At 35.9% G+C, this 17,582-nt stretch overlaps 3 protein-coding genes across 7 annotated transcripts in view; all 3 read left to right on the forward strand.

The window, feature by feature from the left end:
* Positions 1–17,582, forward strand: part of LOC105221358 (CUGBP Elav-like family member 4) — an 867,302-nt gene that overhangs the window by 376,024 nt on the left and 473,696 nt on the right. The window lies entirely within an intron of this gene.
* LOC105221321 (C-type lectin 37Db-like) lies at positions 12,191–13,270 on the forward strand. Its single transcript, XM_011198195.3, has 3 exons — positions 12,191–12,357; positions 12,441–12,502; positions 12,563–13,270. Exons 1-3 carry the CDS (start codon positions 12,276–12,278, stop codon positions 13,034–13,036), a joined length of 618 nt encoding a protein of 205 aa, XP_011196497.1. The 5' UTR covers positions 12,191–12,275; the 3' UTR covers positions 13,037–13,270.
* On the forward strand, positions 15,297–16,233 carry LOC128921839 (C-type lectin 37Db-like). The gene is made up of 2 exons (XM_054230397.1): positions 15,297–15,657; positions 15,720–16,233. The coding sequence occupies exon 2, from the start codon at positions 15,720–15,722 to the stop codon at positions 16,197–16,199; it is 480 nt and encodes a 159-aa protein (XP_054086372.1). The 5' UTR covers positions 15,297–15,657; the 3' UTR covers positions 16,200–16,233.

The raw sequence follows: 17,582 nt of genomic DNA on the forward strand, positions 1-17,582 counted from the left end.
CGCATTCTCCATACTCGATAACTAATGGTTCCGAGCTGCTTGAGATATAATTTTCTTAGCTTCGTTCAAAGTTCGAGGGTTCTCTCATTGTATTCTACTCCTGCATTAAAGTCAGCATTAAATTCTTTCCACGCCCGTGGCTTAAAACTGAAAAAATAAATAGATTCCTTCTTTTTCTCAGTAAATCTCCGAACCTCCATTCTAAGTATAGCAAACAAACTAAATGTCCAGCGGCGCCTTTCTAAGCCAGAGCGTTGTCATGACAACCGATTTTCAATTCATTCCATTTCATTTTGTGTCATTTCGTTGGTCATTTGTCCGATGCAGTGTAGTGACATTTTTCAAAAACTCATTGGAACGGAGATCACTCGCTGTCACAGTGCGTAACGCAATACAACACACGCACTCCCACACACACATACAGGGACCAACTAAAGAAAACAGTAGATGAACACTCATTTCGGTAAACTAATACACCCGCCTGGGGCAGCAACAGCAACTGCTGCTGCAGCAGCATCAGTGGATACACGCGGATGGATGAATACTGTCACAAATGTCGCCACACATTTGGCACGAGCGAAATGAAGAAAACCGTTACTAATGGAAGGCGCTCGGTGGTGGTGGCAGCCGTGGAACGTGCGCCATGCGTGTCATGACGACTGGCAGATAGTGATGATGGTGAGGTTGATGGGTTGATGAGGTTGGTGTGGCTGAGGTCCAGCTGGTCTGTGCTGTGTGGCCGTGCTGATGAAGGCCGCCCGCCTTTGGCGCAACAGCACATTGAAAGCCCATTTAACATTTTGTCATTTACAGTTTTGAAACTGTTTTGAAGTTTGACATGCCCGATGGCGACAACAAAGCACAAACAAAAACAAACTATATATTGCTAAAGCAATTGCAAAACTAACAACAAACAAGCTAGTCGTACAACAACAAGAACAACAACAATAAATCGCTGCTGCCAAGAGACATATAGACATACAACGCAAAACATTTGATGACAGGAAGTGTTCGCGCACAACACACACTGGAAATACATATGTTGAGGCATACATATGTGTGTTGGTGCCACAAATTGTGGCACATTGCGCCACAATAGCAACCAGCAGACCGGCAAGTGAATGCCAGTGTTGCGTACGTGTCGAATGCGATAAACTTTTATTGAGCTGAATTTAGTGCAGCGTAACAAAGTGTAGCTGACAGAGGCAAAATAATAATAATATGTGGAAAACATTTCAGTGGAAAAATATTACACGAACAGCTGTTGGTTGGAACTTGAGATAAAGCATTTTGCAAACTAGCAGACTGAACTGACCAAACATAGAGCGCTGAAAATGGCAAGATCTTAAATCGGATCGAGTATTGATAGTTCCAGTTTCCCTTCGAACAAACCATAGAATCTACGATCGTAATAGACCAACCTCCTATCTGTATAAGTGGCATTAAGAAGACGCACACTCCAGGCTTCACTAGTTTATCTTAGACTCTTTCTCTCTTCTTTTTAAACCGTTCAAAGTTTTTAGTATTCATTAACCTAGGTTTATGAGATTCAATTAACACAGAAACATAGAAAGATGAAAGATGAATGAAGATCTTGGACGTCTAATACCGTCAGATAGGTTCCGATTTCCGATTTCGAACAAATCATAGAACCACCGACTGGAGTAGATATTGACCCTATCGGTATTACGAATACTCACACTCCTGAGCTCGCAAGTTTCTCAAGGTCTCTTTTTGGTGGAGTTTTCTAGTGAACTGTCCGAATTTAGTATTTATTTGCCAAGTTTTATGCGGTCCCATCTATTCAGAGAGAGTTTACCACTAATACCGGCAGATGATTTCCGGTTTCCCCTCGGATAAGCCTCAGAACCTCCGATCTCGTGGATCTAGCTCCACAACCTATTAAAATATTATGTCGTTTTTATATTTACACTACAGGCCTTGCAAATTTATCATGGTCTCTTTCCGGTGAAGTCTTCTAGAGAACAGTTCACACCATTTAGTATTCATTGATCAGTGTTTATGCGTTTCCATAGATCCAGCTTATCCTGAAAACATCGTGACAAGGATCGTGAGAATTTTGATATTAATTAAAGATTCACAGAAGGTGGTTTCACCTCGTCAGCTCTACCTTTTTAAGGTTGCATAAAGTAATGCGGGAAATTGGTATCTTCTTCTTGACTGGCGTAGGCAACGCGTACTCGGTTATAGCCGAGTAGACAACAGCGCGCCACCAATTTCTTCTTTTGGCAGTTTGGCGCCAATTGGTAATACCAAGTGACGCCAGGTCCTTCTCCACCTGGTCCTACCAACGGAGTGGAGGTCTCCCTCTTCCTCGGCTTCCACCTAACTGGTACACGGGTACTGCATCGAAAACTGAGAGGTCAACAAATAAAAAAATACAACAGTTATATCGGTTGAGCTGGTCTTTGGATTGGTTCGGGCATAGATCGGGACCTATATAACTCTCTTGATATTTAAAGTTATATAAACTTATGATATGAATGCTAAGATACCATGAGGAAGAACTGCGAAGCGTTGGAAAATTTTCATAAGGTAGACCTGACTAGGACGGATCGCAAGATTTATAGAGTAGAGGTCCCAAGACTTATTCGACCACTAGGGATATGTCACATCCCCTTTTTATCAAACTTCAAACTCACCGATTAACGCAACTTTGTATTGCCACATTTTGTTGCAAGCTAAATTGGTCAACTGCAAGCGCCTGCGGGCAACGCTGAACGCTGACTAATAGAATGAAATGAGGCCCTCGTTGAAAATTGATTTGGATTAGAGGAAAAAATGTGTGGCTGTCATTGAATGTGCTGCACATGTGTCAACGTGTGTGTTAATACCGCTGCATACAGTTAGCAAGTAAATGCGAACATTGTTATTGTTATCTTTACTACTGCCACATTTTCAGCTGTCACGCAGACGTTGTATGCAATTTTTACAGCTCACCACACGCACACGCACACACACGCACACGCATATACGGTTACTTAGTAGTACCGCTAGTTGACGTTGCATGCCACTCATATTGAATCAGCACAACCATTGTTTCTACTTGCAACATTTGGTTGCATGTTGCTCCTGCGGGACTCGGGCTTTATCTGTGTGTGGGTGTGTGCACTTTATTTTGCATGTACGTTTGTGTTTGTGTGCGTGCTTTGGCGTTCATGTGCATTTATTCTCACTTGAGTGGCATAAAAATTTATTACTTTGCCACCACATTGGCTTTGCATTGCTAACCCCTAAATGGACGTTAACCGTTACGAGTCACTTTGCTTATGGCAGTGTGTGCGTCTTCACATGGGTTCAAAGCTTCGCTGCACACAAAATGGGTGTGACAATTCTAAACCAGCAGTCAACAGCATTAGATATTCGGTTTATTACTATCACTTCTGCCACACATACAGACGCACTCATTGCTCTTCGCTGGTGTATGTGTTAATGTGTTGCATTTATGTCACTCTCGTTCATGATTGCTGCAGCGATGCTTCATTTTAGTTGCATTCTTACTTTAGTTTTTTTATTATGAAATTGTCTCTCTGTGGGCCTTATTATCGCTGGAAGTGAACACATATTATATTTCATATTGCACATTTGCAACACCTCACTTGCTGCACTTTTTTTCATGCCACTGCCTTAGTATTATTAACTATTTATATTCGCTGCGTTCTATTCTATTAAAATTTTTATTAAGTCATAAGGAAAATTGCGCAACTAAATTTTACTGTCGCAGAATGTGTGATATTGCGCTCTTTTTATACGGAGTATACCAAGAGACCTTTTAGCGCTGATAGCCTCTTTGATAGCGTTGCTTATGAAGTTAAAAAAGTAATTCCTACAAGTTTCATATGTCACAATTTCCGCAGTGCAAATTAACATTTTGTTGCATAGAATTGTTTTATAAAAAAATATTATATTATAATTAATTTTTCTATATTATTTACACTGATAATTTATATCCAGCGAATTAAATATTGTATTAAACTACATATTTTTGCTTTTCTTTTTTATAAATTAACTACATTTTGAATCCCGAAATTTCGAGATTTTACTATAGTGATTTCGGAATCCCGAAAATTTTGTTACAGATTATGAACTGGCGCTTTTATACAATTGTTTGAATTCTGTACTTAATCTATTAGGTTGTCAAATATCTCCCTTCCGTTTTACAGTGATAGGATTTAATTCAAAATTTCGCCGTTTCGTTCGATAATCTATTACCATCTAAACGGCAACTTCATAATGCTCCCCTCCTTATTTACGAAGAACTCGGACAGCCACTTTTCACAAGCCTCTTTTGAGTTCAACTTTACACCACCAAGGGCGTTCGTCATGAAAAGGAACAGGTGGTTATCACTTAGCGCTATGTCCAGAAGGTTTTTTGACTTCAAATCATGCGGCACCCAAACATCAAGCTTTTTTGTGTATCCTGTCTTCTGCAGATAGTTTAAAATGGTTTGCTGACTAACTTCCATCTCCTGGGCGATGTCACGAGATACCACATGCCGGCCTGACTCGAGGTTTTCCATGATTTGATCGATATTCGCCATCAAAGGACTTCCGCCGGCTGGCTTATCCATGGCGTCGTTTTCACCCGATGTTTACACGCCTATAACTGTTGAACGCAATATCCAAACTATTCATGCATAGAGTCGTTTTGTAGGTTATGTCAATACCTTACAAAGATGTATAGTATTGTATAGTTATAGTATTAAATTCAAAAGACAGAAAGTCGGAAGGGAGTTATTTGCCAACATAATATATTTTACAAGTCTCGTCTATTTGATTATAATTATTACTTGATTCCAAATAGAGAAGGTACAATCTTCTACAAGAGTGTACAGCTGCTGGCGTATACCGATGACATTGATATCATCGGTAGTAACAACCGCGCCGTTTGTTCTGCTTTTTCCAGACTAGATAAAGAAGCGAAGCGTATGGGTCTGGTGGTGAATGAGGACAAGACGAAATATCTCCTGTCATCAAACAAACAGTCAGCGCACTCGCGTCTTGGCTCCCACGTCACTGTTGACAGTCATACCTTTGAAGTAGTAGATAGCTTCGTCTACTTGGGAACCAGCGTTAACAACACCAACAATGTCAGCCTTGAAATCCAACACAGAATCACTCTTCCCAACAGGTGTTACTTTGGACTGAGTAGGCAATTGCAAAGTAAAGTCCTCTCTCGACGAACCAAAATCAAACTCTATAAGTCGCTCATTATTCCCGTCCTGATGTATGGCGCTGAAGCGTGGACGATGACAACATCCGATGAGACGACTCTTGGGGTTTTGGAGAGGAAAATTTTGCGCAAGATTTATGGTCCTCAGAACATTGGCAACGGCGAATACCGCAGACGATGGAACGATGAGCTATACGAGTTATCCGACTTCATTGACATACAGTACCCGCTGGAGGAAGCCGCGGAAGAGGACGACCTCCACTCCGATGGAAAGACCAAGTGCAAAGTGACCTGGCTTCACTTGGTGTTTCCAGTTGGCGCCAAAAAGCAAAAAGGAGGAACGAGTGGCGCGCTCTGGTGGATTCGGCTATAATCGCTTAAGCGGTTGCTACGCCAAATATATATATATATATATTACTTGATTCCAGAAATTTTAGTATTCATATATTTCGGGATCCCGAAAGTTTTTTAAATTATTTAAAAAAGTCATCTCTATTTTGTGTGTTTAGCAATATATGAATACCGAATATTTGCAATTTGGAAATAGTGGTGCCGCGATCCCGATCTTTTCTTCTCTTTGTTTTTCAAATACTGTATTGAAGTCTCGTCTATATTATTTTTTTTTGTACTACTATATGAATCCCTGAATTTCGGGATTTGAAGAAAGTGGTTTCGTTATTTTGAAAAATTTGCTCCTTTGGGAAACTGGTCGAAATGAAATATCTAAAGTGTTATTATGAACAGTACAATCTGTGATGCTGAGGATCTAATTACGCTTACTGTACAATATATAGAATAGTTTCCTTCATTTTAGCGAAATTTCGAACACCTACAGCAACTCAAAACACCACTCATATACTCTTCCTATACTTCAACCGCTTCAACTATTTGCTCACCTCACACTGATTAACCGAAATTCGTATATGAAATTCATGACACACAATTATAGTGTGCCTGCAATTTAATAACCAAAAGTACTGACACACTCAAACACGCTTACAATATGGGCAAAGAACGTGCCACAAACCACATGCATACATATGCATATTAACTGCATGGCTTTTTTCGCGTTACACAACTCATTTCCAGCTTCATGATATACATAAGTGTGCATGTATGAGTGTGTGTGTGTGTGTTTTCGACTGTCTATTTGCGCACATCACACATCAGTGATGAATGACTCTTTTAATTAGTTGCCACAGGACATGAATTTACCAACATTGCCACCACATCCGCTAGCCAGTCACCGAGCCACAGCGCACAACACACACAGATACACTCAACGCAAATGCACCAACAAATATGCGCAAATAAACTACGTACTTGCCACACACACAGGGAGATAAATACGCTTTGCCTGCCGCACATTATGAACGACGACGATTTGCAGCAGCAGCAGCAGCATCAGTGGCGGCCAGCGCATAAAGTTAAAATTAGTATTTTTGTGCGAACAACATTCCACCCGCGCTTGTATGGAACGTGCCACCACGTCCATTTCGTCGCTACTTCCACTGCTCGCTTACGAACGCTTATTTTCGCCTGACAGTCGGACAGTCATTACAGTCAGTCAGTCAGTCTCCGAGGCAGTTCCTTGTATGAATAGTGTTCATCAATTGCCATTTTTCTCGCTCCACTGTTGACTCTACCCCGACTTCATTGCATACTTCACTCCCTGCCATGGCCTGCCATGGCCTTGTGCTCCACAGCGCTTGTTGCGCTCACACGCTCGCTTGTTTATCTGTGCAACCATGCATACACTCATATTGCTCGGCAATATGTTTACAAGCGCACACATATGAGTTTTCCTGTTTTTTTGTTTTTGTATTCATTGGTGTGTGTTTGCGCGTTCGCTCATTTATTAAATAGTAGTTCCGCATGTCCTTTTTATATTTGCTGTCAAACCAAATATGCTCGACACACCACCACACCCCGCATCCACCAGCGCTCCATCATTCGCCGTTTCATGCTGCTCATCATTTGCTTTGCGGCAGCTTCATCATTTGGTGAAGTGAGCCTTGTTCTTTGACTGGTTGCGTTTGGTTGCTTGTCAGCGTGTTTGTTTGCGTAAGCAACAAACATACTCACATGCCGAAAATGTGTGTACGCACGTTTTCCATATTCCATATTCCATCTCTTTTTTATATTATTACTTGCGTCGCAAATATATTCGTCAAAGCGTTGCGTTGTGTGTATATGTGTATATTTGCTATGCTGCGTCGCGTATTCGCATGTTATGAATGTTCTTTTTTGTCGCCGCTGTGCTTGATGTTGTTGTTGCTGCTGATGATGATACTTCTGTTGATAATACCACTCGCTGAGTATGACTCGCGTTACACTTGAATTGTGTAGCTTATTTGAGAGAATTTTTGGTAGTGATTTCTTTTTTGGGTTTTATAAGCGTATGATTCTGATCTCAATGCTAACTCATTTCAGATTGAATGAATAAAAAAGTTTTTTAGAAATAATTTTTTTTCGCAAAATTTTGCGATTTTTTGTAGAAGATTTTTCAAAAGTCTACTCAAAAACTAAACCATCTGGTTTCACACGGAAAACATGAGAATACAATTCGTCTCTTCTAAGTCTTGAAGACTTTCTCTCATTTTATGATATCATCGTAAACCATTCGGAAGATCGAGTAGAAGATATGCTTTTAGAACACAATAACATTTTAGTAGAAGCACTGAGGTCCTCATATTCGATATATAGGGTGTTGAAAACTTATGGAACGATTTCGACGATTTTTAGAAGGGCGATGCCACTCTTTAAATGCAGTATGTTTGCAGAGTGCTGTTCCGATATCTACACCAGTGCTTACTTTATATATTGTAAAGTAAACTATTCAGGTCGACTTCAAAGTTCTGGCATGTGGGAAATAGGCGTGGTTGTGATCCGATTTTGACTATTTTCATAACATATCATTGGGAAGCTAGGAAGAAGATAAAGCAAATTTCATTGAAATTGGTCTAGTAGTTCGAGTTGGTTTTTAACCCATAAGTAAGCGGAACCACGCCCATTTAAAATTTTGTATACCATTTTGAGTGTAGCTTTTCTGTATCATCTTTATAATGAAATTTAAAATTTCTGGTGGTTTTCCTTACTGAAGTAAAGCATTTATAGTAGTTTTCAACATAACCTTTGTATGGGAGGTGGGCGTGTATATGATCCGATTTCCTTCTTTTTTGGACTGTATAAGGTAGTACAGAAAAAAACGACTCTAGAAAGTTTCCTTGATATAGCTTTAGTAGTTTAGGAGATATGTACAAAAACTTAGTAGGGGGCGAGGCCACGCTCACTTCTCCAAAAAATTACATCCGAATATGCCCCTTCATAGTACGATCCTTTGTACCAAATTTTACTTCCATAGCTTTATTTATGGATTAGTTATGGCACTTTATGTGTTTTCGGTTTCCGCAATTTTGTGGGCGTTGCATTGGTCCGATTACGCTCCTTCTTATGGAGCCAAGAAAAACATCTTCAAAGTTTCATCAAGATATCTCACTTTTTACTCAATTTACAGCTTGCACGGACGGACGGACAGACAGACATTCGGATTTGAACTTTACTCGTCACCCTGATCATTTTGATATATGTAACCCCATATCTAACTCGTTTAGTTTTTGGACTTACAACCAACCGTTATATGGACAAAACTATAATACTCTCTTAGCAACTTTTGTTGCGAGAGTATAAAAAGAACATTCTAATCTGAGTATTTTCTCTCTTCAAATATTATATACAGATTCAGCTCACTATTGAAGGAACACATTTTCGTCAAAACATTTACCGTTTTGTGGTTTTCAATAGATTGTTCTTGGCTCCCAATTGACAATCTAGAAGTATGCTTCAAATTAAATATTGAGATTCTTTGAAAACTAACCAGACCTATTTATAGCTTAGTATGCGTACCAAGATATAACTATCGAGAAAGATTCATATATTTAAAGTGTGTAAATAATACAAAATCGAGATTCATCGTCTCGTTCCTGCTCTTCGATTTGTGCTTTTTGCAGATATACTAGCTCAGCTCATTATTCAAGAACACATTTTCGTTGAAACATTTACTGAAAATATTCTGATCTATGGAGAGATCGTTCTTGTCTCGTAATTGAGGATACGATCTTGGATTATGATTCGAATGGCTGCAACTTGGAATCCTTTATATCAAGATATTGGTGAAACTTATATACAGACCGATAAAACTTAAAAATATGCTTCAGAACTTTGACTAGGTATTACATTAATAGTCGCAGGCGATTGCTTAGTGCGTCTATACCGTCAAAAACTTAAATAACCCTCAATGAATAAAAAAAAATTCTTTATTTCCTTTTCTTTTCTTTGCACTATTCACATCACACGACCGCAGCTTCACATTTGAGTTACAACAAAAAACAAAGTTACAACAAATTATGCAGTTGTTGTCATTGCTGAGAGCAAAAGATCGCGCTCACCCACTCATTATATTATATAACATAAACACACACATATGTTTTATATGCATTTGTATAAAATGGTTTGTTTGGTGAATTTCATTTGTTGGCAACCGCTGACGCGCATAATAAACAGTTATTCTTTCACATAGTTTTTACACACTCAAATTAATGTATAATCAAGTGTAGCATAATTTTAGGGGCAAGAAGCGCACAGAAAGGCAACTGAACAACTGAAATCACAACAATTTTTAATATAAAACGGAAAAAGTGTGCTATTGTTGACAGTAGAGCCACAAAAAAGAATGATTTTAATGGAAAAAAAATTGAAAAAATAAATCATTTTAAATGCGCTTCTTCTGCGCTTATTAAATTCATATGTTGTTGGTGCTTTTTATTAAGCGAAATTAAAAATTGTTTTTATACACGCTTTCATAATGTTTCTTCTTCTTGTTTTTGCAAACGCTCAGCTTCTTCTGGTGTATACGCTGCATTGACAGCTGCTTGTTGGTTATCTTTGTACTGCTTCTTAATTACTTCGCATAGCAACAGTGTATTTTTATTATTAAACGAATTTTTATTAAATGAAAATATGCAATTTTCGCTTTTGCCACATGTCCGCAGCTATGCATAGCCTTCAATTTGACACATCTGTTAATGACGTAAGCATACATTTTTGGTATTTCATAACAGAAAGAATATTAATATAATATCTAGTGGTACAGCTAAGGCCTTACCGATTCGTAAAGTGCTCAACACATGTGGCTATGTCGAACTTGAACCATGAAATCGGTTGAAAAATTCAAAATTTTAAATATTTCGACATCAGCGCCACCTATCAGTCAAGTCTGAGAAGAAAGCAAAGCTACAACTTCATATCTTTCATTATATTGTTTACGGAACATATGTATGTAATTGTTAATTTGACTCAATATAAAAATATTTCACAAAAACAAAAATTAAGATGCCGATTCAAAACTTTTTCAAATATATACATACATTTATTTATGCGGTGATAACGCTGAAATTCCAAATTTCTGCAAGCATATAATGCTTATCGCAACTTTTGTTTATGTTTTGTTTTGGTATATTACTCACAAGTATATACAGGGTGTGACGTTTTGTTTGTTAATCGTTCATTTCTTTATTTCCACTCCTCTAAATAGCTTATTAGCAATCATGGATATTTTCGAAAAAATTTCCAATGTCGAATATGTTCCGAAATTTTTCCAATGATCAATACTTTAAAAAAAAATTTCAATGATCAATATTTTCGAAAAAATTTTCAATGAAGAGTATTTTCGAAAATTTTGAATATTTTCGAAATATTTTTAAATGAATAATTATTTCGAACATTTATCCAATGATGAATATTTTTTTAATGTTTTCGAAAAATTTTAAAATGATGAATTTTTTCCCGAAATTGTTCCAAATTCTTTTAATTCACATTTTCGAAAAATTTTGCAATGTCGAATGTTTTCGAAAATTTTTCCAATGGTTATCTAATATTTTCGAACATTTTCCAATGATGGATATTTTAAAAACTTTTTCAATACCTGAATATTTTTCAAAATTTTTCCATTATTTTCGAAAAATTTGCAATGTCGAATATTTTCGAAAATTTTTCCAATGTTGAATATTTTCGAACATTTTCCAATGATAGATATTTTAGAAACTTTTTCAATACCTGAATATTTTTCAAAATTTTACCATTATTTTCGAAAAATTTTGCAATGTCGAATATTTTCGAAAATTTTTCCAATGGTTATCTAATATTTTCGAACATTTTCCAATGATAGATATTGTAGAAACTTTTTCAATACCTGAATATTTTTCAAAATTTTACCATTATTTTCGAAAAAAATTTCAATATCGAGTATTTGCGAAAATGTTTCCAATGTTGAATATATTCGAACATTTTCCAATGATGGATATTTTAGAAACTTTTTCAATATCTGAATATTTTTCAAAATTTTTCCATTATTTTCGAAAAATTTTGCAATGTCGAATATTTTCAAAAATTTTTCCAATGGTCATTTAATATTTTCGAACATTTTCCAATGATGAATATTTTAGAAACTTTTTCAATAACTGAATATTTTTCAAAATTTTACAATTATTTTCGAAAAAAAAATTCAATATCGAATATTTTCGAAAATGTTTCCAATGTTGAATATATTCGAACATTTTCCAATGATGGATATTTTAGAAACTTTTTCAATACCTGAATATTTTTCAAATTTTTTCCATTATTTTCGAAAAATTTTTCAATATCGAATATTTTCGAAAATTTTTCGAATGTTGAATGATTTCGAAAATTTTTCCAATCATGGATTTTTTCAAAAAACATACGAAAACTTACTTACTTAATTGAGCTGACAACGGTAATGTATTTAAGTTTCCAAAATAATTTGTTTACTTTTTGTTTTTATAAAATTAAATGGTGTCACACCCTGTATAAAAGAGTTGCATTTAATACATATAAAATGATTGCAATTTTATATCTGTTTATTTATAAGTTGTATTCAATATTTGCGCTTATCGCTTAATTCTTACTTTTCTTTATAAACCACTTGCGTTGCTGTACAGCATTTAAGTAGAGAACACTGACAAAAACAGTTTTAAGCGCAGCCAAGTGTATCTTAAACACTGAAATGGTGAATTTTATACGAATTTGTTTGGTATTTTTAAATATTTTTGCTATTCTCGTGAGTAGTTCGGACTCTGCTGAAAATGGTAAGGGCACCAACAAATATTGTTTGTTATTATTATGTATACCTTTATGCAACATAATTCATACTCGTGTAAAATACTTTCAGAAAATCATTATCCTTTCGTGAAAATCGGTAGCAAGTACTATTTTATAAATGCATATTTGAAGGCAAGTTTTGTGTATAGAGATATTAGTATTTTGTTTTAATGAAAACCAATCTCTCAATAGATGAACTGGTTCGCCGCTTCTTACTACTGTCGCTCTTATGGCGGTGAGTTGGCGCATATTGAATCGCCTGAAGAATTAGAGGCACTGCAAATATATATTTTTTCTCAAAATATATCAAAGCAATTTTGGATTGACGGCAATGATTTGGCAACCGAAGGAACATTTATGTCACACACCACTGGACGACCCTTGATCTACACCAACTGGCTAGAAAATAATCCAAGCAATTCAAATAATGAAGATTGCATTGAACTTTATCTCTACGATAAGAAACTGCTAATGAATGATATTAAATGTGATGACGAATTATTAGCGCTTTGTCAGTATCGCGCACCTACCATGTACGGTAATGCAAAAATTTCTTTAATGAATTCATCTGAAAATTGTATGCTGAAGAACTTAGCTGAGGCTTTGACGCAAGCGGCCGATATTTGTAATTCATGCTCGCAACATGCACTCCAGCCAACGGCATAGTGATTGTGCGGGAGTTTGTTAAAATATAATATATATAATGCAATATAAAGAAAAGAGGAAAGCTCATCCAAAGTGTACCATTTGCTTAAATATATGACTTAGTTCCACATATATCTTTATAATACTACTTTAATCCTTATATATATCTTATGTTAATAACAAACAAAAATACAAAGAAGGTGTATCTTTTTATGTGTTTAGACACTGTGGAAACTGCAAGGATTAAACTAAATAATAACCTTTTCTCACAGGAGATAATTGATAAATTAACCGGCCTCGGCTCGATTAAAGCGCTGATTAAGATACATTTACCATACAAAATAAAAATCTACATTATACTTATATACATTCTTTGTCTACGAGTTGTTGTTCACGCTACACGATGGTAGATGTCGCTGCTAAAAATAGCAATCAGCTAATGAAACTTACCAACTTCTTAAGAAAAGCAAAAACAAAAATGTATAACAACTGATCGATTATCGCGTAGACGGCAGTGTAAAGGGCAAAAGCTCGTTTCTCAATCAAAATTTTAATGGATTTTACACCCTCTACCAATCTACAATACCAACCTGCTTATGGTGCCAAGGCCACATGTGTTTTATCAAGATACCCTAGTTTTACTCAAGTTATCTTCTTCACAAACCGATGCTCGACAGACTTATACTCAGATTCGTTGTACACTATACTCTCTGTGCAACATGCTACGAGAGTATGAAAATAATACGGAAAGTCCACATGTGGAATGCATGTACATATTTATGAACTGATAACATTGAAATTGCGAGGAGATTAAATGTTCCACTTTAAGCTGACTTTCTTTACATGCTTGCTTAGCGCAAATATTTTTATCATTTTTATACTCTCGCAACAAAGTTGCTAAAGAGAATATTATAGTTTTGTTCACATAACTAAACGATATAGGGTTATATATACCAAACTGATCAGGGTGACGAGTAAAGTTCAAATCCGGATGTCTGTCTGTTCGTCCGTCTGTTCCTCCGTCCGTGCAAGCTGTAACTTGCGTAAAATTGAGATATCTTGATGAAACTTGGAAGACGTGTTTCTCGGCACCATAAGAAAGTTATGTTCGAAGTTGGTCGTAATCGGACTACTGCCACGCCCACAACATGGCAATAACCGAAAACACATATAGAGCTATAACTAAGCCATAAATTAACATATTGAAGTAAAATTTGGTATGAAGGGGCATATGTGGATGTAATTTTTATGGAGAAGTGGGCGTGGCCCCGCCCCCTACTAAGTTTTTTGTACATATCTCGTAAACTAATTAAGCAATATCAACCAAACTTTCTAAAATCGTTTATTTTAGGTACTACCTTATACATTACAAAAATTAAGGAAATCGGATTATAACCACGCCCACCTCCCATACAAAGGTTATGTTGATATCTACAAAAAATGCTTTAATTCAGTAAGGGAAAACACCAGAAACCTTAAATTTCCTTATAAACATGGTACAGAAGAGCTGCACTCAAAATGGTATACAAAATTTTAAGTGGGTATGGCTCCGCCCACTTATGGGTTAAAAACCATATCTACGAAACTACTCGACCAATATCAATGAAACTTGGTTTGTATTAATTTCCTTGCATCCCAATGATATGTTGTGAAAATAGTCCAAATCGGTTCACAACCACGCCTACTTCCCATATACCAGAACTTTGAAGTCGATCTGAATCGTTTACTTTACAATAAATGTATAAAGTAAGTACAACGAATATATCGCAATAGAACTTTGCAAAAATACTGAATTTAATGAGTGGCATCGCCCTTCTAACAATCGTCGAAATCGGTCTATAAGTTTTCAAGACCCTTTATATCGAATATGAGGACCTCAGTGCTTCTAATCATTTTTTTACCGAAAATATGGGTAAATCTCTCAGATATTTTGAAGAAATTCAGAGGAAATATGTTTCTTATAATATGACGGAGAAGTGGACAAATGAACTGATGACTCATTTTTCATGCAAAAGCAGTAACAACAAGAAAAGGCTTTTTCTGTGAAACTTGTAAAGAAACTTTCAATGTGTAAATATTTTGATTTCCTTTGAACTTGAAAGGTAAAAAAAGTGAGTTCAAAGCATATACAATTTAAAAGATGTTCAATGTATTCGTATATTTTGCTTTCGTTTGGTAGTATACTTATAATGATAAAATAATTATTTTACTCAACTAAAGGGTATCACACCCTATATAAAAAGGTAGTATTTAAGGTAAAACCATTGCAATTTTATCTTAATTTTATCATTATACGTGTTTTGCTATCGCTTAATCTTTCCTCTGCTTTATAAAACACTTGCATGCACTTTATAGCAACAGCATTTAAGTAGCGATCACTGACAGTAGCAGTTTGAGGCACAGTTCAAGTAAAATAAAACGCTGTAATGGTGAATTACATAAAACCTGCTCTCATATTTTTAAATATTTTTGCAATTTATGCACGGACTGACTCTACTGAAAATGGTAAGAGCGCGTAACAAATACTCCTTGTGATTATTTATGCCATTACTCTGTGTAAAACACTTTCAGAAAATACGGAAAATAATTATCCCTTTGTGAAAATCGGCAGCAAATACTATTTTGTTAATGCATTTTTAAAGGCAAGTGTGGTGCAAGAAGGAATTATTATTTCAATTTATTATAAAATAAAATCTCTAAATAGATGAACTGGTTCGAATCGTATAACTATTGTCGCTCTATTGGCGGAGATTTGTTGAATATTGAGTCCCAAGAAGAATTGCAGGCGCTACAAAAATATTTGCTAGAAATAAATATAGAATCGCAACTTTGGACTGACGGCAATGATTTGGCAAGAGAAGGTAGATATATGTCACACACCACAGGGCGACCATTAGTCTTCGTCAAATGGTTATCAAATAACCCTGATAACCAACTTAATGAAGACTGCATTGAAGGACGTATGCAAGGAAATGACAAAACACTGCAAATGAATGATAATAAATGTGAGCATGAATACTACGCGTTTTGTCAGTATCGCGCAACTACCATGCATTGCAGTGCGCCGACTTCGTTAATGAATTCAAATGAGAACTGTATGCTGAAGAACATAGCTGAGGCTTTTACGCAAGCAGCCGATATGCATAATGCATGCACGCAACACACGCTCCAGCCAACGGCATAGTGGAGGTGAGGGAGTTGTCGAAATATTTGTTGTCTTCTAAAACAAAATAAAGAAAAAACCCGGAGCGTATGTAAAGGTCTTCCAGAGTATGCCACCTGTTTCAATGTAAGATGTACTTATGCATATAAATATATGATTTTTTTTAAGTAAAAATTACATTTTTAATGAATAAAAAAAAAATAAATTAAAACAAGTAGGCTAAGTTCGGGTGCAACCGAACATTTTATACTCACGCAATTTATTGCTATATTTTTTATTAAGATAACACACAAATTTACCCATAAATTCGACATAAAGTTCAATAGAAAAACGAAAATCATCATATATGGTATATAAGGGCTGAGGTAATTCTTGAACCGATTAAACTCATTTTCATCACCAACATACATTATATCTAAGATTATATGCTCATTTAATTTGGCTAAGAAATTTCATGTATTACCCGATTTACAAGCTATTAAGCTCATCTTATTTTTGAAAATCCTATAATTAGCTACATATGTATATGAGAGCCAGTGGAAGTTATGACCTGATTTTAACCATTTCTGGTACAGAGACACACTATTTAAAGACAAAGATTTCCTCTGAATTTAATTAAGATATCTGAGAGATTTACCGATATTTTTGGTGAAAAATTACCACTGAGTTCTTCATATTCGATATCTGGGGTATTGAAAAGTTATAGTCCGATTTCGACAATTTTTTCACAAGTGATGCCATGGATAATATACAGTATTTGTGTAAACTCTTATTTCGCTATCTTCATTGGTTCCTAATGTATATCTTATAAAGTGAAGGAATGACATGGAATTCAAAATTGAGTTATATGGTCGTAGTTATGAACCGATTTCATCCTTTTTCCACACGTGTCATCAGGGTATCAAGAAAATAGTATATTCCGAATTTCATTGAAATCTTTCGAGTAGTTCCTGAGATATGGTTTTTGACCCATAAGTGGGCGATGCGATTTTTTTTGTAAAAAAATCTGTGTGCAGCTTCTTTCTGGTATTTTTCTGTAAAATTTTATGTTTCTGACGTGTTTCGTTAGTGAGTTAACGCACTTTTAGTAATTTTCAACCTAACCTTTGTATGTGGAGGTGGGCGTGGTTATTATCCGATTTATTAAGAAGTGGTTAAAAAAACCGACTGCAGAAAATTTGGTTTATATAGCTTTATTGGTTTGCGAGTTATATATAAATAACCGATTTGGGGGCTGGGCCACGCCTACTTCTCCAAAAAAAACTACACCCAAATATGCCCCTTCCTAGTGCGATCCCTTATTCCAAATTTTAATTTTATAACTTTATTTATGGCTTAGTTATGGCACTTTATGTGTTTTCGATTTCGCTATTTTGTGGGCGTGGCAGTGTTACGATTTTACCC

Source organism: Zeugodacus cucurbitae, chromosome 4 (assembly GCF_028554725.1).
Source record: "Zeugodacus cucurbitae isolate PBARC_wt_2022May chromosome 4, idZeuCucr1.2, whole genome shotgun sequence".
Lineage (NCBI taxonomy): Eukaryota > Metazoa > Arthropoda > Insecta > Diptera > Tephritidae > Zeugodacus > Zeugodacus cucurbitae.

Coding starts and splice junctions, on each gene's coding strand:
- LOC105221321 (XM_011198195.3), top strand. CDS start 12,276: ATGGTGAATTTTATACGAATTTGTTTGGTATTTTTAAATATTTTTGCT. Junction 12,358..12,440: donor TTCGGACTCTGCTGAAAATG/GTAAGGGCACCA, acceptor AAATACTTTCAG/AAAATCATTATCCTTTCGTG. Junction 12,503..12,562: donor TTATAAATGCATATTTGAAG/GCAAGTTTTGTG, acceptor ATCTCTCAATAG/ATGAACTGGTTCGCCGCTTC.
- LOC128921839 (XM_054230397.1), top strand. CDS start 15,720: ATGAACTGGTTCGAATCGTATAACTATTGTCGCTCTATTGGCGGAGAT.